The sequence below is a fragment of the Meriones unguiculatus genome, chromosome 4, assembly GCF_030254825.1.
Source record: "Meriones unguiculatus strain TT.TT164.6M chromosome 4, Bangor_MerUng_6.1, whole genome shotgun sequence".
In the NCBI taxonomy this organism is placed as follows: domain Eukaryota; kingdom Metazoa; phylum Chordata; class Mammalia; order Rodentia; family Muridae; genus Meriones; species Meriones unguiculatus.
In genome coordinates, this window is record NC_083352.1 from 113,312,900 (window position 1) to 113,338,444 (window position 25,545).

A 25,545-nucleotide genomic window follows, 5' to 3' on the forward strand; every position below is an offset into this window, starting at 1 on the left:
ACAAAGCCTGGCAACGACCTGGCCTGGGATTGAGGGGAGCTGGGCAGGCTTCCCTGAAGGAAAGCTGACCTTCAAGTCAAGGGTCACTCGGGACTCTCCCACATGTGGGCACCACACTTGCCCCTTGAGTCATCATCCACTGAGTACCTATTGTTAGACAAACAGTACCGAGCAACAAACAAAGAAGAATCTAGCCTGACTCGGGGCATGCATTCTAGCACAGAAAACACACAGCATATGAGCCAGACAGTAGTGGCACACACCTTTAATCCCAGCACTTGGGAGGCAGAGGTGGGCAGATCTCTGAGTTCAAGGCCAGCCTGCTCTATACAATGAGTTCCAGGACAGTCAGGGCTACACAGAGAGATCCTGTCTCAAAAGACCAAATCTAAAACAACAACAACAAAAAAGCCACTCACCCAGCATATGGCATGCGACAGTAGTAAGAACAAAGCAAGGGACAGAAGTCAAGCAATGAGGGAAGGGGACCCGGCAACTTTATCCAGGGTGATCTCATTGATTAAGGGGATGTTGCATCCAGAAAGGCCAGGGAACATATCAAGGGAAATCCTGTGAACATTCAAACAGCAGTAACAGTGGGTGCAAAGGGTCTGAGGCAGAGGCATTCGCAGCAGGCTGACAGAGTGGCAGTAGCGTGATCCAGGGCAGGAAGTGGGAAGTCTGAGGGCCAGGGAGGCTAGCTTGGGTCATGCTAGGGCATGAGGCTCTGAACCAGGGGGAGGAAATAAGCTCTCTGAGGAAGAAGGAGACCAGGATAACACTGAGCAGAGAGGGGGAACAGTCTGATTTACACTTCGGTATGTGGAGAAGTGGCTGAGCACGTAAAGAGGCAGGTGTCAGGTGGGGAGTCTACACTGTCCTGGTACAGGAGGAGCCCAGTGAATGCTCTTTTGCAGTTGTGCAGGAGGGAGGTGCTGGTGGCTGAGAGGCAGAGCTGGCAAGATCAGGAGGGAGACCAGTGGAGACCAGCTCTGAGATCTGGGACTGCAAAGCTGTCGCGATAAGTCATTGGGGGTGCTCAGTGCTCACGAGATGTGGCAAGGAAAGAGCCACTCCATAGACAGCCATGGTGGAGTCTGAAGTTGAAAGTGAGGCTTGATTTCTGGGGGTCAGGCGTATAATGAGGAAGGCGGGGCGGGGTCAGCTCCTCAGCTTGTGGGCACCTTCCTGGCTGAGATGCTGAGGACCACTTCATGTGCAAAGCAGGCCCTTGAAAGAGGGGCTTGGCAGCCCCATTTTCCATGTTCCATCTGGGAAATGAGGAAACTGCACCCTTTGCTGCCGGCCAACAAGCAAGAGATGGCTTGGAAACCCCAAGTTCTCGTGGGGGCCAGATGGCAGGCAGCCCAGGACGACGCACCCAGATTCCAGGCAGCCGTTCAGGGCAACTTTATCCACACTGACATCCATTCTCAACATTCCAGCTGCCACTCACCGGGGCGGAAGGAAGGCAGGCGTGTGGATGCAGGTTATCTCGGGAATGGCCCGCCCTGGGTTCAAACTGCCAAGCGCATTCCTCGGAGACTTCGGCTTTATTCAACAACATGGGTGTTGGGGGCAGGGAGAGGGGGTGGCAGATTCACTTGAATTCTAGAAAGCGCCGGAATCAGGCTTGGCTGCTTGGAAGAGAAAGTGAAACTTAGCAAGCATCACGTCTTCGTCACATAAAAATGTCTGGAGGTTGGTGTGTCGCGTCGGGGCGGTAACATCAAAGTGTCCCTTGGCTAGATGTCTCCAGCTTTCCGCTCTGTATCCCCGCTGTGTAACATCTGTCCTCAAGGCCACCTTGTGCTTCAGAACAGCTGCCGGAGCTCCAGCTGTCACAGCCACGTGCCTGGCAACGGGAAGCAAAGGGTAAATGGCAAAGAGGATAAAAGTGTAAATTAGGTCCAGTCCTTGAACCGCACCTCGGCCGTCACAGGGGACCTGGGTAGTCTTGCACAGTCAAGTCAGGGAGGGCTTAGCTTCCTCGAGAGGGTGTGAACAGGTGTGAAGAAAGCTCCAGGGATGGTGCTGTGCCCTCAGGGCAGTCACTGCAACCTGGATGGGGAGCCACCCGATACTGTCATGCCCTCTGCCCACACCACAGGGAGGAAGGGGGAGAATTCAGATCCAAGCCTCGATTTCCTTCTCTGATCTCCTGCCAGGACCTCCCAGGAGCCAAAACGAGTTGTGTAGGAGCTTGTTGGTGCTGGCCACTCCGGGGACAAAAGGATACAGAGGTCAGAGGTGACGGGGCTGGCTGTATACTAGTCACAAGAGAGTCAATTGTGGGCTAGCTCCACTGTGAGGCAGAGTTAGACCCACTGAGAAGGAAGAAAGGGAAGCAGGTGGTGGTGGGCAGCTGGGGTGGGAGCCGAAACAGGACGAAGGCAAGGGTCAGCACCTCTAACAGTGAGTGGGAGTGGCTTCCCGCATGGGCAGGGCGGCAGGGGCAGGGCCCTGTGGCACGCAGTCTCAACCGGGACCTTGGAGGTTACCGTTCGGGCTGGGGAGTAAGGGCACACGACATGGGAAATGTGTGGACCCAGGAGAGCCATGCAAGAGGGTCAAGATCTTGGGGTGAGGCCCAAGATCCATGGCCATGCCCGGAGCAGGTCAGGTACCAGGAGTCCTGCTTGCAGAGATCCTAATTGTGGCCAAGGAGGGCCTGGTTTGAGGATGAAAGGGTGAAGCTGGGGGACCAGGTTGGGCTGATCAGATGGGGTGCTGGCGATGCAGAGCAGGTGGCTGAGGGAGGACCCCGGTGGACCACAGTTCTGCTTCTGGGTAGGCAATACATTGTGCTAGGCAGAGCAGTTACAGCAGGCAGTTGGTGCAGAGGGCGGGGTGGGGGGGAGGAAGGTCTCAGACCACCTGAGTCAGACCAGTCGTGGTTCTTTGTGCAAAGACTGGGCTAGAGGAAGAGCAGTGATATCTTAGCTGGAGATTTACTTATTTATTATGTAGACAGTGTTCTGACTGCATGTGTCCCTGCGCACCAGTAGAGGGCACCAGATCTCATTATAGATGGTTAGGAGCCACCATGCGGTTGCTGGGAATTGAACTCAGGACCTTTGGAAGAACAGCCAGTGTTCTTAATCTCTGAGCCATCTCTCCAGTCCCCTTAGCTAGACTTTCTATCACTGTGCTAATAAAACACTTCAGCCAAATTCAGCTTGGGGAGGGAAGAGTTTATTTCATCTTAAAGCTTGTAGTCCATCATTCCAGGAAGCAGAGGCAGGAACTGAAGCAGAAGTCAAGGAGGAACGATGCTTACTGGCTTGATTCCCCGGCTTGCTTAGCCTACAGCCTTATAGGAACCAGGACTACCAGCTAGGGATGACACCACCCACAGTGGGCTGGGCCCTCCCACATCAATCATCAGTCCATAAAACGTTCCACAGGTTTGCTCACAGGCCAGTCTGGTGGGGGGTATTTTCTCAGTTGCTGCTCCCTCTTCCCAAATGACTCTAGCGTGTGTTAAGTTGACATAAAACTAGCCAGCCGCAGATAGGATGCGGGCTTCTCACAGACAAACCTGCTTCGCAGCTCTGTTGATCTCAGTGACCGAGTAACTGACTCTGTGACGCCTCCCTCCCCCAAAACGTGGGGCAGCACCAGCAGGCACTATGTCCTTACATAGTCCCTGGTGTGGCAAGATCGCTCTGTATCAGTGTTCGCGTGTGAGCAGGCTCTCAGAGGGCAGGGACCAGTCATGCGTAATTCCACATTCACACGCTGCCTGCTGTACTCCTCCTGGGGTCTTTCAGTCTCCTTCTACCACTGATGGATACCCGTTGGGGTTTTCTCCCAGAAGCCTCCACAGCAGAGCCAGGAGATGATGAAGGAGAAATGGACGGCATGCCTCCAGATTTCATCCTAGTATTCAACAGCTGAGTTCAGCTGGGTCTCCTGGGCATCTGCCTGATTGATTTGGGGGCGTGTAGCACCAGCTTGATTTTGCAATTCTCCACAGTCAGAAGGGTTCGCTTTAAAACCATCAGCCGGGAGCCCACATCGGAGATGCTGGTCCCGGGATCCTGTGGCTTTTACCTGGCCCCTGAGAGTCTGGAGCTGACCGCATCTCGTGCACTATGAACCCCAGTTTCCCCGCTCTGTCCAGATGTTGCCTCTGGCTGCGGCTGCTGCTGCTGCTGCTGCTTGTCCCCCAGGCCTCTCTCTCACCCCCTGCTGGGGACAGAGCTATTCTGGGACATCTCCTTTCCCAAAGTAGTTGTTAAATAGGTGTTTCTGGGGGAAGCCAACCTACAGGAAGATCCCTTTTCCACGTAGGCATTCCAGAAACACCCAAAGCTAGGTAAAGGCTGCCGCATGACCACCACCATCACTAGCAATGTTGTGACCTCAAGATAGGTCAGGACACAGGCACTTCTTGCCCTTGACCTGGGCTTACGGCCTTTCGTCCCCTTCTGCACTCTGGGGTCTTTGGGTGCAAGAAAACGGTCCCTTCCACATGGTTATTGGTACCTCTCAGGAGTAGCACTGGTCAGGTGGAAAGTGCATGCTGTGGTCTTTTCTAGCCTCAGCCTGCCCCGGTCCAGGCCATTGCTGGACAGGAAATGTCAAGTGGGCGGGTGGTCCTGAAGGAGGTCCCTCGGTACCCACAGGCCCGTCAAGAAAGTTAGCCATCACTTCAGTTTCCTTAACACTTCAGCAGTGTCTCATGTGATGCTGGGATTTGAACATGCTGGGGATGGTGCCTTACCACGGCCCCACATCCCCGGTTCTGCTCTGGTTGGTTGGTTCGCTTTTTGAAGCTGTGTCACTCGAATAGCCCAGGCAGGCCTCCAGCTTGCCATGCAGCTAAGGATGCCTGAACTCCTGATCCTCCTACCACCTCTACCACCACACACCATTGCTGAGATGATAGGAACACCACCCTGGCTTTTTTTATGTGGGAATGGAACTCAGATCTTCATGCTTGAATGGCCGGCACTTTAACCACTGAGCCACCCTGGCAGCCCCTGGAACCATGACTCCTTCATGGTAGCAACAGCTGCTCATGATCAGGAGCAAGCATTTGTATTGAGGATGTCAAAAAGTCAAGCGCCCTAGACGCCACCATGATATTCCAGGAAAATGTCCTGTTTTTTCCGATCCCGGGTGGGAAGCCATGTCCTTCAGACACTGGGAAGACAGGCCTGAGCACTTGGGCAGCCTGACTGTGGTCTCCACAGGGAGGGGTGTCCTTGTCCAAAGGTTCCCTCTGGAGCGTTCTGCGCTGGATAAAAACGGAGACTGAAGGCCGTGGGCGTGGAGGCACACCCTCTGTCAGCCTGTGCTCAGGCCCGAGAGCCAGCGCTTGGAAACTTTGAAGTAACTCGGCAAAGATAACCCTTCCTCCAGTCAGTGGAGATAAGTAGGGCATACAGCGATCTTAGGGCCAGCCAGCGGGAGCCTCCGAGGAGATCCTGTCTGAAGAACCGTGAATGTGATGAGGGTTGGATCGATGGCAGCTGGGGCACAGGTCCTGAGGGGAAGTGAAAAGCAAGTTGTGGAGGAAAGGGTTCATTTGGCTTATACCCCCACATCACTGTTCATCACCAACAGAAGTGGGAACAAGAACTCGAGCCCGGTGGGAACCTGAAGGCAGGAATTGATGCAGAGACCATGGAGGGGTGCTGCTTACTGGCTTGCTCCTCATGGCTTGCTCAGCTGCTTGCTTATAGAACCCAGGACCACCAGCCCAGGGATGGCTCCACCCACAGTGGGCTGGACCCTCCCCCTTTCAATCAGGAATTGAGAAAATGCCTTGCCGCTGGATCTCGTGGAGGCGTTTCCTCAACTGAGACTCCTTCCTCTCTATTGACTCAGGCTTCGTGCCAAGTTGACACACAGAATCAGCCAGCACAGTGGACTTTGCCTTTTACTCTGAATGAGGCAGGTATCTGTAGGAGGGTTCCTGATCTGTTAGAAATTGCTCTCTGACTGCGGAGGGGAGAACACAGCGCAGAAGATGACGTAAGCTCCCGCCACAGCAGTCCAGGCAAGAGCTGGGCTGCTCACATGCAGATTAGCGTCAAGACTCTGAGGCTCCTGGCTCTGACTGTGTTTGTACCCCACACTGGCCTACCTCCCACCACTTTCCCAAGGCGGCCCCACCCTCAAAAACTCTGTTTCCCCACGATGTAAAGCAAGCAAGCATAGGCCAGGATTGTCTCCTTAAGTATCCATCCCAGAGAGCCTCAGGAGTTTATTCCACGAGGTGGCATGCGCCCCTCCCCTACCCTGGGCAGCGGGCCTCTGGGGAAGGAACCAGACAGGAACTGTTTCAGCACCAGGAATGGCAGGAGTCGGCTCGTGTTTTCGGTCCTGAAAGCCCCTGGGGAGGGAAGATGGTTCAGTTGTGTTCGGCACACAAGCATGAAGACCATCCCCAGGACATACCTAAGAGCCAGGCAGTGCTGGAGAGCGGAGGAGACGAGAGGCTCCCCGGGGCTCACTTGGCCAGCTACCCACATTGGCAAGCCCCGGGTTCCAGGAGAGACAAGTTGGAGAGCGGCTGAGGACTCCCAGCATAGACCTCTGGCCTCCACACCCAGGTGGGTCCACCTGTACGTGTGCACACATAGGAAGGGAAGGCAGTCAGTCCTCCATACCTGATAAGTCCCCAGAGACACCTGTTGCTCTGACTCAGGTCTTTACAAGAGCCAGTGAAGCTGGGGCTGGGGCCCTGTGCAGATCTCTTGTCTAGAATGTTCAAAGGCCTCAATTCTGTCATCAACGCTGTAAAAATAAACACAAGCAATCCAGCATGTTCTGACACCAGTGCTGCCAGAGACAGACAATCCCACGTGCTAGATCAACAAACACTGGTGTTCTGTGCATGTATGCGGACTTCCTTCGTAGCCGAGGGTGGCCTCTGAGCTTCCGGCCTCCCTCAGCTGAGGAGATCCCAGGCACGAGTCGCTGTGCCTGGAGGTGGAACAGGGCTTTCACGTGCTCAGTTCTCTACCAACTGATCTCCACCCCGGCCCAGGACACCTTGATTCTACTGCTTGCAAACCCATTGCACTGGAAATAGGCAGTGAGGGCATTCCATCCATGATTTTGCTTCCACGGAGCAGAGATTGAAGGGTTTTATCAAATAAGGACACAGACAGCCAAGGAGATGGCTCAGTTGGTAAGGTGCCTACCATTTAAGCCTGAGGACCCGAGTTCAGATCCCAAGCGCCCATGTGAAAAGGCAGGCGTGGCACAGTTATTCCTGTCTGGAACCCTAGTTCAGGAAGATGGAGGGAGGGGAAGGAGAAGCAGAGACAGCAGATTCTCCATTGCTCAGTAGACAATCAGTGATCTTTGAGTTCAATGAGAGACCCTGCGTGAAAAGATAAGGTGGGGAGCAATTGAGGGAGACACCAGTCATTCATCTCAGACTTCCGCGTGCCTGAGAACCCACATGCATGAGCAGACACACATACACACATATACACGCACGCATCACACAGGTGGTATGCTAGGGGTCCCTTTGCAGCATTTACAAGAAGGGTGAGCAGTTGCAGGCTGTGTGGATGTCTGGCAGGCAGGGGGTTTGGAGCCCTGAAGTTTGAGTCCCGCTGTGGGGGAGGGGAGTCTGCCCATCAGAATCACACCAAAAGATGTCGGGTTAACTTCACCCTGGCCCTGTGTGGTGGGAAGGTTTGGTCACAGGGAGAAACCAAGCCTGTTTTTGTCTCTATGTCCCCAGATTTGTGTTGGACACACCAAGTTTGGGTTGGCTGGCTGCTTCACGTGAAGCTGGCCCCCTTCCCTGTGTGTGGCTGCGTCTTCCTGGCCAGGGGCTGTTAGCCCTCTGAGCCATTAGGTCATGTGTTTTCACATTACAGAAGTGGGCTTTATAGCCCGACACTGGGGCCCTCTCAGTAAAGTGGGTCACTGTCTGCACGGGAGGCACGGTGTGTTGTGCTTTTCCACACAGACCCAGCTGTCATTCTGGCCCTGAGAACTAGACTCCTGTAACCGACTGCCCCCAGCTCTTCCCCCGGTGGCAGCTGCCAAGCAGGGTGAGGACATGGCGCTCCCAGGGGAGGAGGTGGAAGCCTGAGCTTTCAGCCCTAAAACGGAGACGGCCCTGGCTTTGTGGCTCTTCAGGTATTTTCCTGAGCCTCTAGAGGGGGTTCTGACGGCTTTGGGGAGCCAGCTTGGGTGCCCAGAGGTTGAGAGGCGGAACACCTGGCACCAGCTGTTCTGTTCTATCCCTGGAGGTCTTCCGACCATGTAGAGGGTCTGTCCCCATAGCACAAGGGATCCATGTAAGAAAAAGAATGCGGAAGCAACTATGAGGTGGTCCCCCGGGCAGTGGGGACGACAGACAGGATGCAGGTGGGAGACAGCAGTGTGGGGCCACCAGCCCAAACCAAGGAAGAGGTGTCAAACAGTGGGCCAGGGAGGGGAGCACATAGCCAAGATGGTGCCACTGGGAACCTTTGGGAGAACTGTGTGTGTGTGTGTGTGTGTATGTGTGTGTGTATGTGTGTGTGTGTGTGTGTGTGAGTGTGAGTGTGTGTGTGTGTGTGAGTGTGTGTGTGTGTGTGTGTGTGTGTGTGTTGCCTGTCTGTCTGTATTTGTGTCTATATGTGTCTGTGTACAGCTGCATGGGTGCTGGGAATCATATTCCATAAAGAGGGAAGAACAGAGCTGGGGCGCCTAGTGGGTGTGAGGACAAAGTAGATTTCCTGCGGCTGCATAAATGGTGACGAGGGATTAAAGCGAAAGTGGTGCTTTAATGACCCCTTGGGGGTGTCAACCAAGCAGTGGGCCTTGTCCTGGGGAGAGGGTTTTTTTGCCTGCCCGAAAGGAGCTCGAGAGGTCCCCTGGTGTGTGTATGCTGCAGAAAGCAGTGGCTGGGCAGATGGTACAGCGTTCAGATGCTGGCCCTGGGAGCAGCCAGATGCTGTCTGAGTAGCTGAAGGGCAGGAGGGCCTTCCAGAGCTTGACTCTGGGTGTGGCATGCTAGGTATCAGCAGACAGCCAGGCAGCATCCAGGGTGGAAGAGTCTGGCTTGCACTGTGGCATTTGCCAGACTCTAGGCTTCTGTCCCCTCCCCAGTTGTAATCACAACTGCATCTGGTGCTATACCACCAGGCAGAGCCATGTTATAATGAACAGGCTCATGCCGCCCAAAGGAGAGGCCCACTCTTGCTGCAAGGAGAGAAAGCCAGTTAGGATCACTTGTCCCTGTGTATGAACAGGTGTGGACAGCACATTCCCCCGGTGCCACCCAAATGGGCATCTCTGGGGTGGCATCCCCATCGATGTCATGATAAGAGAACATTTCTGTCCCCAAGGGGCCCTTGTTGAAGCGAAGAGTCGGTCAAAGGCATGGGGACTCCGCACTTGCCCAGGACGCCATCACCAGGCCTTGGTGAAGGTGACATCACTGCCCTGCTCCTGCCCTGGACAATCTGGGTCTGAGTTCTCATCTGCTACCTTCCCCCCACTGTGTGGCCTCACCAGTCAACAAGTGTCTCAGCTAAACTTCCTGTTCAGAAAAGGACACCCTAAAAACTAACTTTGCATATCATGTGTGCAGAGCAAGACGCCCAGCCCGTGTGTTAGTAATTACGGCAGTCATGGACCCTGCTGTCTTGTCTCTAAGAAGTTGCTGGGAGATGACAGGAGCATAGCTCTAGGGTAGGAACCTGCCCTGCCAACCCTGTGTAGGCTTCCGCCAAGGTCCCTGACTTGTTACTATGAACCCCTGGGCCTAAAACAACAGAAGTGTTCTTTTTGTGGTTCCCCCAGGCCGGAAGTCCAAAGTCAGGGGGTCATTGAGATGGTACCTGTGTCCTTGGGGTGTCTTCTCGTCTGACTTCCTCATGGGTACTTGTCAGTGGATTTAGGACCCACCTCGGGGAGCCATTTTAAGTGTAGGCGGTGAGGCAGGAGAATTTGAGGCCAGCCTCTGCTGATAGTGAGACCCTGTTTCAAAGGGACTGTGAGGGGTGGCAGCAAGATGGCTCCTCAGAGCCTGAGAACTTGAGTTTGATTCCCAGGACCCACTTGGTGGAAGGAGAGAAGCAGCCCCATCAAGTAACCTTTTGATCTCCGCATACATGCCATGGCATGCAGGAGTTTACACACACACGATAAATAGATAAATAAATAGAGATATGTGAATTGAGATGGACATGATGGTACCTGAGAAGCAAAGGCAGGTGGTTGTCTGTGAGTTCCAGGCCATCCTGGGTTACATAGTGAGATCCTGCCCCAAAGGAGAAGCTTACCCTGGCCACCGAAGGAAGGGAAGGTCATTCGTGTTTGCCTCAGCGTGCAGTTTGACACTGTCTCTCCACACTGCCGTTGTATGCCGTGTGCTGCGAGTGAGGTCCCAGGCCCCATCCAGTAGGCCTCACACACACTTATCTCCTTCTCTCCTGTGTCACCTTTGCTGAACCAGAACAGCCAGGGCTGAACCCCCACTGCTTGGTGGGGCATAAGGGCCAATAGCACAGGTTTAGGGGGATCAGAGGCCTAGGAGCTCTCCAGAAAAGATGGGCTTAGGCAGATAGGTTGGCTTTGAGGGGAGGGTGGGGTACGGACTCCAGATGGATTAAGGAGGCAACATGGATGGGGCCTCGAGTGTCGGAGAGACCGGCTAGGGCTCTTGGGAAACTTCCAAACAAAACAAAGCCTAATCCTGTCTGCATTTGTGACTGCTTAAAAAAAAAAAAAAAAAATCTGTGTATATTAACACCCCACAGAAAAGCCACTCTGTTTATGTACCGAATAGAGTTTGAATCTGCAAGGTATTAAAAAGCAGGTCTGTACGCAGTGTGAGTGTCTGGCTGGACCAAGACCAGGGCCTGCCTTGTTGGGTTGGGGCGGGGGTGGTCCTGGCCCATGCCAACCCATCGATTCCCTAGGCCTACCTGTCACTCCAGGCTCAAGGCTGGAAGCCCCCTGAGATGGTCCCCCCACCCCCGTGGGCCACGTGACTCACCGCTACCCTGTGTTGCAGGCTCCATGCAGGTGATGAACAAGACGAGGCGGATCATGGAGCAGGGCGGGGCCCACTTCATCAACGCCTTCGTGACCACACCCATGTGCTGCCCCTCTCGCTCCTCCATCCTCACCGGCAAGTACGTCCACAATCACAACACCTACACCAACAACGAGAACTGCTCCTCGCCCTCCTGGCAGGCGCAGCACGAGAGCCGCACCTTCGCTGTGTACCTCAACAGCACGGGCTACCGGACAGGTGAGGATCGGGCTGGGGAGGTGGCCTCTTGGGCCCTCCGTGAGTTCAGGGTGTGACGCCCGCTTTGCACTGGGTCCCCGAGATAAGTCGAAGCTCCACGTCCGTTTCTGTGCGCACAAAGCAGGTGTGTCTACAGTGGGTTCAGAAAGCGACCTTTTCAAAGACACTGGGGTTTTGGAAGGTGGAGAGACTGGGGAGATTGTGGATTCTCTGACAGGGAGGTCACAAGATAGCCAGCCCCGCATGGGGGTGAGGCTTCTGTTTTTAAAGCTGTTCAGGACGGTTTCATTGACCGAGACCCTCCGCATGAAGCGAAGGTTACGGAACATGGAGGTTGGAGGCGGAGGGGAGCAGACAGACATGGGGGACTCAGCAGTCCACTGTGGGAGTAACCAGGATGACGAAGGGGTTGCCATGGTGAGCGACCTTTGACCGAACTGCTGTGGGTGTCAGTGGCAGGATGTCCTTGTTGCCTAAAATTGATGTGGGAGGTGTCGGAGGTACTGTGGTGAGTTCAGAAGGCCGCTCGCTGGGCTGGTGCCTGAGGTCGAGGCAGCCCAGCCACCTCGCCCTTGCCAAAGCCTCCAGACTCAACTCACTGAACTTGCTTGAATTAAAAAAAAAAAAAAACAAAAAACAGAAAAACACTCCCCTACCTTGGCAAGCAGCCTGGGCAGTTGTGAAACCAGATAATATGGCTCAGATGTGGGACTTGCCTCTCTTAATGGCGTGATATTGTTTTGAGGGGGAGTGAGGGAGGGCCAGGCTCCCCTGTAACCATCCATGGGGCTCAGCAGCCTCTCAGATGCCCGGTGGGAGTGGGTGGAGCTGTTTCCTCCCCGAAGCGGTTCAGCTGTAAAAACTGGCCCCTCCCAATGGGCGAGTCGTCACACCTAAGTGTGGAGGCACCGACCCTGAGGGTTTGGGTCTCTGCAGAAAGCAGATAGAGGTCTCCGTGGGCCAGTGCTTTAGGTGGTTGGGAGGTCCCGGGCGGTGCTGGAATTGGGATAGGCGGGGATATAGCAGGGTGGTAGCTCCTATTGGAAGATGCAACTGCCAGTTAAGGCTAGAAATGATACCCGCACCAACTCAAAGCCAAAACCCTCAAATGTCTCTACATTTAAACTTTTTAAAGTGAAATCTCTCAATTTTGAAAAATACAAATTAAAAAACAAAACAAAACAAAACGCAAAGGCCTTGGGGCCAAAGAAGTCTCTGTGGCCAGGTGTGGCTCACATGCCCTAGACAGCGCTGGCTGAAATGTAAATATGGAAACAGATGAGTGAGGCCCCCAAAAGTCTTCATCAGGCCAGTCGCCTGGAAGGTAGAAAGACCATACACCCCAACAAAGGGTGGCAGAGTCGTGAGATGAGACGTCCGTGGCATGATCAAAACAGAAACTGAGGCCATGGGAACTCAGAGCTGTCGGGGCAGCCTGTCAAACAGAAGGGGAGTTATTAACCCCACAATGGTAGGGGGCTTGTGATGGAGTGACAGTCCCTGTCAGAGTCACACGGGGAGCAGCAGCAAAGAAAAGGAACCACTGTCAAAGTAGACCGTCGCCAAACCAGGCTTGTCATCCCAGCTGCTGGAATGCTGATGCAGGGGGATCGCCAGTTCAAGGTCACCTCAAAATGAAACATAAAATACAGGCTGGGGATGCCCTTCATCAGCAATATTTGTATGGCATGTGTTCGTTTTGGGGGTACACGTGTGAGCCCCAGGGACAGAAAGTCAGTTGTCCTAGCCTGGTTATGAGTCAGGTCAAACCCTACATCCGTGTGACTGTCCAGGGAAGTGAGCTGAGTTAAGTCTGGCCGAGGGAGTGACGGTATCTGCTGCTTGTGGCTCAGTCTACATCCTTTGCTGCCTGGGTAGCCTTGACCGGGGAGCTAGTCCTCAGATCAGGCACTTATTTCCATTGGTGAGAAACGTGCGTGGGTACACGTGGCTACAAAGGAGCCTGGGAACTGAAGTCTTTACTCTGGGTAGGTCCTTGTACCACTGAAAACAGATCCTGGGGGTAGGGACGCTCAATCACAGCCACCGTTCTTAACCATTTCTGTTAGTTATGCCCTTGAATCCAGACGGTGAGAGAGATGGATGCCAAAACCCATAGTGCATCTGGCTGCTAATGGAGCCAGATTAAAAAAAAAAAAAAAAAAGCTATAGCCAGGCTTGGTACTGCAAGCTCCCGTTGTGATGAAGGCCAGAGGAGCAGGAGTTCAAAGTCAGCCTCTACTACATACTGAGTTTGAGGATAGCCAGGAGAGGATGAAGAAAGGAAGGGAGGGAGGGAGGGAGTGGGACAGGAGGGGAAAGAAAAGAATGCTGGCTGGCCCAGGACTGCACACCTGTAATTTCCCAACACTAAGGGATTCAAAAACAAAACAAAACAAAAAATGGGAACTGGGCCCAGACGCTGGCTTATTGTTTGCCACCCGCACAGTGGTCAGTTAAGTTCACATCCCGCCTCTCTTAAAAGATTAGCAGCGGGCACGCTGGTCAGTCGTCGTCCGCTTCCTCATCTGCGCTGTCCCTGTTTGTGAGGGACAGACAAGGGTAGAGAGAAGCCAGGGGTGCTGGCTTTCAGCAGAATGCATATCCACCAGTCGATGGAAGTTTTTGGATATGGCTCCTGTGTGCACGCACACCCCGTTTGTTGTTTTCCCATGTACCTGGCCCCCTCGACCCACGAGAGCCATCAAGAGCCCTGGCTGCGCTGGGGGACGTGAGCGTGCTCGTGTTCTTGGCCCCTGCATCCCTGATGGGACGCAGGGGGAGGTGGGAGAGCCAGAGGGACTGGGGTGCCAATCTCAGGTTTCCTGACTCCGCTCTGTGGGGGATAAAGAGCCTTTTCCAGCACTTTCTACCAGTTAGATGCCAGCTGAGGCCCTCTCCCTCCGGCCAGTCATCTGAGGCCCACAGCCCATGGTTCCCTGCCCCCTAGACTTCGCTGGAGATGGTGGTGTACCCTCTGTACCCCGCCTACATGTTCTGGAATGTTCCCCGGGGAACTGAGAACAGGCCATTCATTAGAAGTTCAGGTTCTTTCTAGACTCCCCGTGGGGTGCCGTTTTCAGACTGTGCTGTGCACCCCAGTTCTTGGCACTCTTCTCACGCAGAGCTAGGGAAGGACACCAGCTGAGGACTTAGATTCTGTCCCTCACCGTGGGTGGCCACCACACTGTAGCCGAGGTGCCCTGATACCTACCCCTCCCCAAGGGGTCATGACAAGGGGCCCTCATGTGGGGGCGGGGTGCCGGCACCAGGCACCCTGACGGTCACTGCTACGTGAAGGCAGGCATGTGTGTGGACGTGTGCCTGTGGCTTGCTTTCCCTGAAGGGGCCCTGAGTCATGAAGGTGACCACCCCTCTCTCCTACCTCCCTGTCCTGCCGTTAGCCCCATCAGACCATGTCCAGCTGCCCACTGACATCTCTCCTGGGGTCCCCACATGTCAAACCTACCATGCCCACCCAGCCTGACCTCTTAAGCTTTGTCACTCCCCTCTTTGGGGCTTGGAACAGGCTCCCCCATGCCACTTCCAACTTCCCATTCACTCAGCCGTGCTTGACTTTTTCCCCTTCCTGTCACCATCAGTCCGTCAACAAACCCATCATTCTTCCTGAGTCCCTCCTCCCAGGCTGCTCTGTCCTTCCTGACCCTTTCCCACCCGCCCCACCCCCCACAGCAAGCAGTGCGGTCTCGTCAAAACCCCTGTGCTGTCCTTCTACACAGGCCCCCCCCATTAGGGATGGGGACCCCACACACAGCTGCCACAGGGTCCCCAGGGGCTGCCCCTCCTTTCCAGCTTCTCTTGGCCTGCTCCACCCCTGTCGGTCACTCCCATGGAACCCTCTCACAGGGGCGCCTTCCTGTTGCTTCCCGTGGATTAGACACACACCTCAGGACCTTGTCACGGCTTTTTCCTCTACAGCAGTGGTTCTCAACCTGTGGGTCATGACCCCTTGGGGAGGGGTTGCCTGAGACCATCACAGAGCACAGCTATTTACGTTATGATTCATAAAAGTAGCAAAATTACAGTTATGAAGTAGCAACAACAGTAATTTTATGGTTGGGGGTCACCGCAGCACGAGGAGCTGTTTTCAAGGGTCGCAGCGTTAGGAAGGTTGAGAACCGCTGCTTCAGAGGCACCTTCGAAACTCATAGCTTGCTTGTATTATTTTCCCTCGGGTCTGTGTTCCATGTCCTCTCCTCAGAGGACCCTTCTGAACAGCCCAGTCATCTCCTTACTCATATTCTCTCAGAGCCCTAACTCCACCCAGCAGGGATCTGCCTGTTTGTCCAGTCTTCCGTGTTGTTACCCTCCCCCAGCCTATGCTCCCTGCCCTGGTTCTTGCTGCCTCTAGCTCTTGTTCTGGCCCTTTCTCCCACCTGGCTTGGGGACTGCCTGGCCTCTAGAACTGCCAAGTTTGTGCTGAGTTCCCTCCTGTGTCTCCCAGGCCCAAGGGAGCCCGGCCCACGGTGGGCGCGTGGATGGCTCCCCACAGCAGCGGGCCCCATCTCTTCCTCTCCCCCCACATCCATCGCTTCTCCCCTTTCATCCTTCTGCACACACAGGGGAGACTTCAGCTGCCCTGGACGCTTGTCTGGTGCAGCTGTCCCTGCCTTCACAATGGCAGCCTTCTCTGCCCTTGGCCTTCCTTCTGCTCGTCTGCTGCCGGCTTCCTTTCCCCCTGAGCGCACACCAGCACGCACGGACACACTCGAGTGTGTGCACACACACACAGCGCCCTTCTTCCCTCGTCCAGCTGCACCTCGCCCGCCCACCTGCTCCTCACCCTTACGGGTAACAGCGGGAGTCCCCATCTGCCCCCTGGGGTCTGGGTTCCAGCCGTAGGGACCTCCCTTGAGGCACTTGTCTCTGAGTGTGTGGTCTGGGCTGTGCCTGGGTCATAGAGCCCACTGAAGGTCCAGCTTCCCCTGCCACCTCAATGCCAGGTCAGTGTCTTTTCACTGAGCTAAGCATGATGGCACACATCTGTAATCTCACAGGAGGTGGAGGCAGGAGGAGCAGGCGTTCAAGCTCGTCCTTGTCTATGTAGTAAGTCTGAGACTAGCCGGGGCTCCATGAAACCACTTAAAACAGTGGTTCTCAACCTTTCCAATGCCGTGAGTGACCCTTTAACACAGTTCCTCGTGTCATCCCACCCACCCATACAATTATCTCGTTGCTGCCTCACAGCTGTAATTTTGCTTCTCTTAGGAACCGTCACGTAAATATTTTTGGAGGCAGAGGTTTGTCAAAGGGGTCATGACGCACAGGTTGAGAGCCTCTGACCAAAACCAAAATGGCTCAGCAGTTGAGAGCAATCACCGCAGGGGCCGGGGATGAGGGCACGTATCTGGAATGTCACAGTATGGCTCTCGTGTTCATCTCCCACGGGCGGCTGTGCTCCCTTCCAGGACCACCCTCATGCCTGACTTCACTAAAGGTGGGATGGAAGGAGAAGGGCTTCCGAGCCCAAAGCCTGCTACCTCTCTTGTTTGATGTCCGAGGCAAGGTCTTCTTTTTAGGCAGGCTGGCCTTGAACTTGCCGTGTCCCCACTAGTCCCTCCCCGGTGCTGGGACCATAGCTGTATGCCTGCACGCCTGCGCACTGGGTTTTAACTCTGCAGGCACGAGGCCAACTCACACCAGGTTGGAGGGAGCCCAGTTAGGCTCCAGGTCACACAGTTGCAAGCCTTTTTCTCAAGGAAGCACAGCACCCCCTATGGGTCAAGTCCATGGACGCGGAGAGGCAGGAGGCTGGCTGCTTCCTGGAGCAAGGGGAGTGGTAGGACCAGGCTGCCATGTGCCCACAAGACTTCCACACTTCCCGCCAAGTCATGCGTCTGCCTGCATTATTTTATGCTCTTGTTCTGAGTCTTGAACCTGAGCGTGTTTTGATATAAATAAGGAAGTGTGACTGTGCCTGTATGTGAGAAAGAGCGCACTCGGGTTGTTTTTTGGGGGTTTTGGTGTGTGGGGTTTTTTTTTTGGCAGAGTTCTAATATGCTCAAAATTTCCCAGCATTAGACCTCACAGGAAAGGATGTTATAATTGAATGCAAAACTTTTCCAAGAGTTCGTCCTTCTTTCTGAAAAATCCCATCCATGATGGCAGTAGCAGCCCGTATTTGAATTGCAAATGTCACGCGCCCACCAGCCCGAGCTGGTAACCATGCCTGAGCTGGCATCCTGACAGGGAATCTGCCTCCTTGCTGGCACCTGACTGCCACCCCGTGTCTCCTTGACGGATGTGCGAGGGAAGTGTCCTATCGAAACCTCCCTTTGTTATCAACCTCCCGGCTTTTCTTTTCCTTGGAGATTGCTGTTCTAGCGGTCTTTCGATTTCGGGAGGTGACGGGCATAGGGAAAAAATTTTTTTTTTCGACTGTGGATTCCTTTTGGGAGGAAATGAGGGAAGCTTACACACTGGTTATGATTGGGAGGGGCCATTGGTGAGGTGCCTCTGAGAGCCGCTTTGAGGGGTCTGATTAGTGTCACGGTCCCCGAGGAGATGTGAATTGCCTGTGCTTGATAGATCTCCAGTCTTGCTGTAAAGCCCCGGGTGGCTTTTCTGCCCCCGCCCCCTCTGTCCCATCTGGCCTTCTTTACAAGTCTGTACTTGTGCAGTGAGGGTGGAGGGCTGGGAAGGTGGCTGAGAGGGGAAGTGAAGGACTGGGGTCAGATCCCCAGCATCCTGGGAAAGTCGGGGGACATGAGCCCATCTATAGGCAAGGCTCAGGAGCAGGCTGGTAGAACTAGTGAGCTCCGGGTGAATGTGAGAGACACCTCAGTTTGTGAGTTGGAGAGTGATCAAGGAGGAGACCTGACATCAACCTGCGCGCGCGCACACACACACACACAGGCATGCATATACACACATTAAAAGGAAAGGAGCAGAAAAGGACCCACAATACAGCTCCATCAGGAGAACACTTGCTTAGTGATCCGGAAGCCCTGGGTTTGGCCATCACTGCCTCTAAAGCCGTGGGCCTACACAGCTGCATTCCCAGCACCCAGAAAGCTGAGGCAGGATTTGAGAGTTCAAGGCCAGTTTATCCTGATAGTGATTCCACGAGCCTTAGAGCCTCCCCCTGTGCGAGGAGCCTCCCTCCCAGCTAACTAGGTTTGTGGGGAATGAATGGGCTCTGTCATTTGCTACAGCTGCCCGAGTCGGGCAGGGGAGGCTGAAGCCTGCGTTCAGTTAGAAACTCAAGCAGCCCCCTCTCCAGGTCCCCTGCACCCACAGCCCAGCTTTGGCCTGGTGCCCTGGGGTTTGTCCACAGCCCAAGCTCTCTCCATAGCAACGGTCCCACTAGGAACAAGCAGGTAGGGAGGGAAAAAAAAAAGTAGTCTAGAAGGAACGGGCTCAGCCCTCGGCCCCGGTAAGCTGCCTTAGCCATTCCTGCCCTGGAACCTCAGTACTTGTCTCTGTCTAAAACACAGTTCCCCCATTCCCCTGCTGCTGAGAACTCTCCAGCACCCCCCCCCCTTCCTTGGGGAGAGGTTAGCACTCCCTGTTTGGTCCCAGTTGTCCCAAGACAAGCCCTTGAAGGCTGGGCAGAGACAGAAAACAGGCGTCTGCCACAGAAACCCAGTGATGGGCTGGGGCTGAGGACGTGGCTCTGTTGGAACTATGTGGAGGGCTCTGGATTCAGCCCGTAGCACCTCATAAACCAGGCATGCTGGCACATGCCTGTAATCCCAGGACTCAGAAGGTAGGGGCAGGAGGATCAGGAGTTCAAGGTCATTATCAGTGGCACAGCTATTTCCAGGCTAGACTGGGCTACAAGGGGCCCTGTCTCAAAAGAGGGGAAAGCGGGGAGGGAGGGAAGAAGGAAGGAGGGAGGGAGGGAGGGGAGGAAAGAGAGAGAGAGAGAAAGAAAGAAAGAAAGAAAGAAAGAAAGAAAGAAAGAAAGAAGGCAGCAGAAGCGTCTCTGAACCAGGGAGGCTTTTCTGCAGCCTCTGACCCTCTGCTCCCTCACCCGCTGCTCCTTGGAAGGGCATCTCCTCCTCCTCCTCTTTGCATCCACTCATCTGTCATTTCAGAACACTCCCATGTCGGCATCCAGAATGTAACTGAGTTGATTTAAGTTGATTTATCCTGCACTCTGGCAGTTCACCATTCAAACACAGTGAGCCAGGCAGTAACCTTGAGAGCGGCAGCCTCGAGTGAAACGGAGCTGGCTGTAATTCTCAGAAGAGCCTGGCCCAGCCCGAGACTGTGGGATCCAGGGTTTATTTACCATACTTCTGCCTCCTCAGCCCAGGCGGTGTCTGTCTGCCAAAACCCTGCAGACTTCAGGCCTGTGGTACATCACAGGTGGTATTTGTTAGCGCAGGCTGGACTTTGTCAAAGGCTGCCTTCTCTTGTGGCTCTGGTCCCGGGGACCACAGCTCCCCCAGCTTAGTGAGGGGAGCTGTCTCTGCTGCTCAAGATCAGGAGCCCCCACCCCCAGGAACCCTGTTGACAGCAGGTCAAAGTCACCAGTTCAAAAGCTTCTAGAACTACAGGTGCCAGAGGTGGGGTCTGAACTGTTGGCCCTGCTCGCCTTCTGTTTGGTATTTGTTGAAAAGCAGGTAAAGCCATTATCCAAAATGGCTCCCATAAGAAAGAGAGGACTAGGGAGGCCTACCTACTTCCTGTAACAGCACGATCAGAAGTCACGTGCAGTCCATACACCCAGAGTCACAGAGGAAGTCGGTTACACCAAAGTGGTTATAACCTGTGCGAGGTGTGTGCGCCTCGTGCCACGCTGTGTCCAGGCCGAATCCCTGCTGATGGCAGGTCTGATACCACAGCTGCTATTTCAAATATTGGTGACTGGGTCCCAGGTCCTGTCCCTGGAGTGTGTAGCCTTCCCTCAGGGTTGTAGGGAAGGCTGGCTAGAGCTTAAAATAAACCAGCATGAATTCTCACAGGATTGCTCACAGGGCTGTTGTCTAGACACAGGATGCAGAAGAAACAACACAAGAGCCCTTTCCCCACCTCTTGAGCTGATGTTCAGATTCAGTCACAGGGGGGGGGAGAATTCTAAGTTGCTGACAATACCATAAAGAAAGTAAGTCAGGAAGGAGAGGCCTCACAGGCCTGACCCAGCCAACTTCCGGCAGAGGTGAAGAACGGTCCCAAAGCATCCTCGGTAGAGATGGTCTTCCCCAGAGAAACACCAGGCAGGGTCCTGGGGCAAGAAAGGGCACCACCAGGCTGAGGGGAGAGAGAGGAATGAGGTCGGGAGCTGGTAGGAGACTGTCACCCGGGAGTCTGCAGGGCTGACACAGACTCTGGGTTTTGCTCAAGTGTGACAGGCAGCTGATGGTGGGTTTTGCGAACGCGTGGCGGAACTAAATTCCTGGCTTAAAACCGTCTCCGCCAGCATGGAGGAGGGACTGGAGGTTGAAGGGAGGAGGCAGGAGGGCTGAGGAGGGGACTCCGGCCACCTCCAGACAGAGAAGCTTAGAGGGATGGCAGAGAGGATCCTGGCCGGGACCTGTGCTGTGGCCAGAGCTGTGAGGCTGCAGGGACAGTCTGAGGACTCCCAGAGAGCTTCGGGGTGTGGCCCTTCTAAGCGCAGCGCCGGGGGAGGGGCAGGCTGGGCCTAGATGGAAGGCCATGCTCAAACACCTGTGGAGTGTCAAATGAGCCAATTTGGAGGGAAATAAGTGTGCTTTGGACCAGAGGGTCTGTAAAACCAGAAAACACGTGCCGAGGCGGCGACAGCTGCAGCAAGAAGTTGCCGTGTGGGGTGATGGCCCCGTCCTGGTCCCGAGAGTCCCTCGAGTGTGAAGCCGGCTGCTCTGGCTTCGGCAGGCTGGACTTTCCGAATTCCACCTCATTTGCCGCTGGCCTTCGCGATCCCCCCGGGGACTGTTGTTTATTGTCATTGGCTGGGTTCCTCCATCACCAGTCTCTGCTAATAGACGTGTGTCTCTTTGGGCAGGCCGTCCGACAGTCCTTCCCCTGTCCCAGGACTCTCTAGGCCAAGACCAGTCACATCTGGTTTCAGACAAACATTTTCAGTTCTTCAAGGACAAAGCGTTCAGCCCCTTTCTACAGACGAGTCAAGACCCTGATTTCTTTGCTGTTCTTTGCTGAGCCGACCGTGGCCATCCTGGTGACAGTCCCGTTGTATAGCTGCAGTCCCCGGAACTTAGTGGAGAGCTCTTTCCTGATGTGTTTGTAGTCTCCCTGGCCTCTACCTAACAGAGCCAGGAGCGCGTGCCCACAACCTGACAGACAAAACCTCATCAGTGCCCCCACGGAGGTAGAGCCACCCCTACCGGCCCTGCTCACGTTCATGGTACTCTGCACACAGACCGCATCGGGCTGACAGATCCCTCCCCGTCAAGCACCCCGTTCCTGTCACATAATCCTTTCTTACAGATTCTAAAATAGAAAGCCTTTGGGATTTGGTTTGTTTTGGTTCTCATCTTAGTTACACTGTGTATGCGCGTGTCACGGCACGTGAGCAGAGGACAGGGGACGCCCTGAAGATGCCAGTTCACTCCCTCCACCACGTGGGTCCTGGAGGTTCGACTCAGGCCATCGGGTTTGGCAGAGGATGCCTCTACCCATGGAGCCATCTCTCCAGCCCCTAGGAAGCTTTTGGGATAAGGTCCCTGCCCTTGCCCAGGGGCCGGGCAGTGTGGTCGGTGTTGCCTGACCACCTCAGTCAGGTCTATCCTGTCAGCCGCTGGCTCATCACCAACCCAGTCTTGGCGGGTATTGGGCTGGGACCACAGTGTCCAGACAGGCTTGCGTCCCCTGGACCTCCATCCTTGGCACAGGGGAGAAACAAGCAGGAAAACAGGGAAAGGCAGGGGTACCTTGGGTCAGGTGTCACACTGAGAAGGGGCCAGTCCACAAGTGGCCAGAAGAGGGGTGAGTGTCCGAGGCAGAGGGAGGAGCATGTGCAGGTGTCTTGGGTGTTTAAGAAGTTAGAGGTCATGAGTTCGAGGCCAGCCTGGTCTACAAAGCGAGTTCAGGACAGCCAGGGTTTCTACACAGAGAAACCCTGTCTCGAAAAACAAAACAACAACAACAACAAAACAAAAGAAGTTAGAGGTCTGGGACATCTGAACCCTATAAGCCGAGCACAAGTCAGTGAAATGAAATCGATGGTCTTGAGTTCAGAGGGTCCGTCTGGCTGTTTGCAGATGATTGTCAGAGGAGATGAGAGTAGAGGCTGAAGTCTGGAGATGGATGGGTGAGGTGGGTTCGTGTTCTCTCTCTTCTCTCTGTCTCTCTCTTTCTTTTTCCCTCTCTCCCTTGAGCTCTGGACACAGGCTCAGAAGAGCCGCTCCAGAGACTTGGGTGCGGCTCCTGAGCAACGGCCTCCTGGCGGCTTCTTAAGACACAGCACCCTTTTCCGCTTTCAGGTCTCTGACCTCAAGGTCAGGTATGACTTCTCCAGTCTCCCTGGAGACAGGAGGCCATGCTGGCCGACAACAGGGACCTTGGTGCCTGGAGGCACCGGAGTTGGTCCAGGGTTACAGAAAAGGAAGGGAAGAAAGAGGAAACTGTGTGAACGCGGGTGTGTTGGCTGCGCAATATGGAAGAGGACTGCCACACAGGAAAATAAGCGTATAATGAAATGTCAACCACGCACGCACAGCGTGACTCAGCAGAACACTTTGACTCCTCGGTGGTTATTTATCAGTTTTGTTGAATGTTCGATGTGGGCGGAGGTGGTGTAGGATCGGCCCGGGCCAAGAGAGCTGTTGTCCTTGAAACAGCCCTGTTTGGCAGCTCTGCCCGGATGGCCAGGGCTCAGGGCCAGAGGAACAGTCTGTATGCTGTAGGCTGAGAGCCCTCCAGGCAGGCCTGCAGCAGGCCACATCTGGATCTGTCACCAGCTCAGCTTCTGCAGGTGCCTGGCCTCTTGCACAACAGTGAACCCTGGTGTGCTCGGCCATCTCTGCCAAAGGGAACAGAGGGGCGATGCCCTTACCCATTCTGTCACATGCCTCAAGGGTAAAAGGGGAGCAGATCTCTCTCTCTCTCTCTCTCTCTCTCTCTCTCTCTCTCTCTCTCTCTCTCATGCACTCACAGTCCCTGGGTTAGAGAGATGCTTAGAAAGGAAAGCGCTTGCTCTCTCAGCGTGAGGACCTGAGTTTGAATCCCCAGCACACACAGAAAAAGCCATGTAGGATAGCACACACCTGCAGTCCTAGCACTGGGAAACACAGACAGGAGGATCCTGGGAGCTTGCTAGCTGGCCAGGCTAACCAGCTGGTGAGCGCAGTGAACCAAACTAGGTGTAGTGAAAATCCCTGCCTCAAGGGATCAGAAGGACAGAGCTATGACGGTAAAGCTCATGTCAGCCCTGGCCGCCACATGCACACACACCGGCACACACACGTGCACATACATGCATACAGCACACACAACAACAACAACAAAATGTGTCCTGACATTCCCGTTTGTTGCCTCCATGACCCTCGTACCCACAGCGATGCCTTCCAGCGAGCTCGTGTCTCTCCCTGGTCGCTGCAAGACTCAGCTTTTCCAGACCACAAGTACATTGTTATGAGGCAATTTGCGTTTGTTTCAGGGCTGGGAGAGATAACAGAAGGGCCTGGGCCTCCGTCAGGCAGCCGAATGGCTCCCCAGCAGCCCTTAATGCAGACAAGTGGAGCGAGACAGCCAGGAGAGGAGGCGCTTGCCAGCCAGCCTGCCTGCTCCAAATGACACGGCTGGGCAGGGCAGGGAAGAGCTTGGGGGCTCACCCCTCAGAGGAAGGTGAGCTCGGAAGTGGGTTCCCACACCTGGCGTCAGTTAGCACAGGTACTAAGAGGCAAGAGAGAAGCCGATAGGACGAGGAACAGATGTTTGTCATGGTGATGTTTGTAGCTTTAGGAACTTGTATCATGTGGTTTTAAGCAACATACCTGAACGGCAGAACCACCACTGCATTCAGCCCCCAGGGCCTGGAATGCTCGAGACAAAGTGCCCCAGTAGAATTGTTTCCCTGTCATGGTGTCCCAGACTAGAGAGTGGAGCAACCGTAGCACTGTGTCAACTTAAGTGGGACCTGGGGCCGGGCTGAAGGACCCTGGACTCTGCAGGTGGGTCTGTGGTCTAGAAAAGCTGCGTCTCACAGCGATCAGGGGTTGGAATGAGCTCCTGGTATCCACAAGGCCCAGAGGAGGACACTGTTTTCTCCGTTATAGAGGAGGCTGAGGTGTCAAGAGACTGAAAGAGCCAGGCTCGGTGGCTTAGACCTGTAATCCCAGCACTCAGGAGGCTGAGGCAGGAGGATCAAGTGTTCTAAGCCAGCCTGAGCTACACAGCAAGGCCCTATTTCAGGAAGTAAAGAAAGAAGAAAAGATTTGCACACAGCTTTTAATGCCATGGGATTTCCACCTGAGTTCCTTTAATGTGAGGATTTGGGAGGTGATGGATTTGAAGTCCTTAGGGTTTATTTATTTATTTAACGAGCGTGTGTGTGTGTGTGTGTGTGTGTGTGTGTGTGTGTGTGTGTTTGTGTATACTTGTGCATGTTGTAGAGGTTAGAGGACAGCTTCAGGAGTCTCTCCTCTCCTACCACGTGGGTCCCAGGGATTGACCTGTTGTTGGACTTGGTGACAAATGCTTTTACCCACTGAGACGTCTCAGCCGTCCTGTTTGGAGTTTTTAGGGTTCTGCCGGACAGTGCCTCTTCCTTTGGGAAGAGGTATAGAGTGTTTGCACAACACCGTCCACAGACCCCTACAATCTGTGAGCCGTCCCTGGGTTCCTAGGTCATACATGGTCGCTATTTTGGCCACGCCTGCTTTTCTTCACCGCTGTCATTCAGGGTTGCCTTCAGCTAGGCTCCCCCAGCTCCCAGGGGCACCTCAGGAATAGTGGCGTCCCCTGTGTGCTTCTTGTGCCTGCTATGTCTTCCTGGAGCGCCGCCTCTGTCGCCGAGCTCCCTCTGGGGACTACCTTCTCTTTAAAACCTGTGACTGCCCTGTCACTGCGTGTGGGAGCTCACGCCACCACTCACCCTGCCGTCCACTCAGGGACCGAATGGCTTGTGTGGCCCTGTGTCAACCGCAGTCCGTGGAGGAAAGGGTACACTTGACCTGATGTCCTGGCCAGTTTATCCTTCACGCCGTCAGTGTGTGCATTGTGGCGGCAGGCTCCGCCTTGTGGTGGAGGGCATTTATAAGTGACCCGTGGCTGCTGAGCTTGAGTGCATCTCCAGAGTCGGGATTCACAGGCCGCCTTCAGGACAGGGCGTGCAAATTACTTCCCCACCATTAGCGTAGGACCTGGGCCTGGCTCACCCGACCAGCTAGCTGCACTCCCTCTCAGGTGATGGC

General features: G+C 54.6%; 1 protein-coding gene and 1 long non-coding RNA gene across 11 annotated transcripts in view; one reads left to right on the forward strand and one right to left on the reverse strand.

Moving 5' to 3' along the window:
* Sulf2 (sulfatase 2) overlaps positions 1–25,545 on the forward strand; it is a 73,447-nt gene that overhangs the window by 23,342 nt on the left and 24,560 nt on the right. For all 10 annotated transcript variants that reach the window (XM_021637995.2, XM_060382816.1, XM_021637987.2 and 7 more), the window contains exon 3: positions 10,985–11,224. In XM_021637995.2, the coding sequence (XP_021493670.1) occupies positions 10,985–11,224 (240 nt within the window). The remainder of the gene's footprint in view (positions 1–10,984; positions 11,225–25,545) is intronic.
* On the reverse strand, positions 3,111–7,759 carry LOC132653737 (uncharacterized). The gene is made up of 3 exons (XR_009591574.1): positions 7,161–7,759; positions 6,624–6,750; positions 3,111–6,346 (listed from the first exon to the last, which is right to left on the reverse strand). It is a non-coding gene; the product is annotated as an uncharacterized LOC132653737 (long non-coding RNA).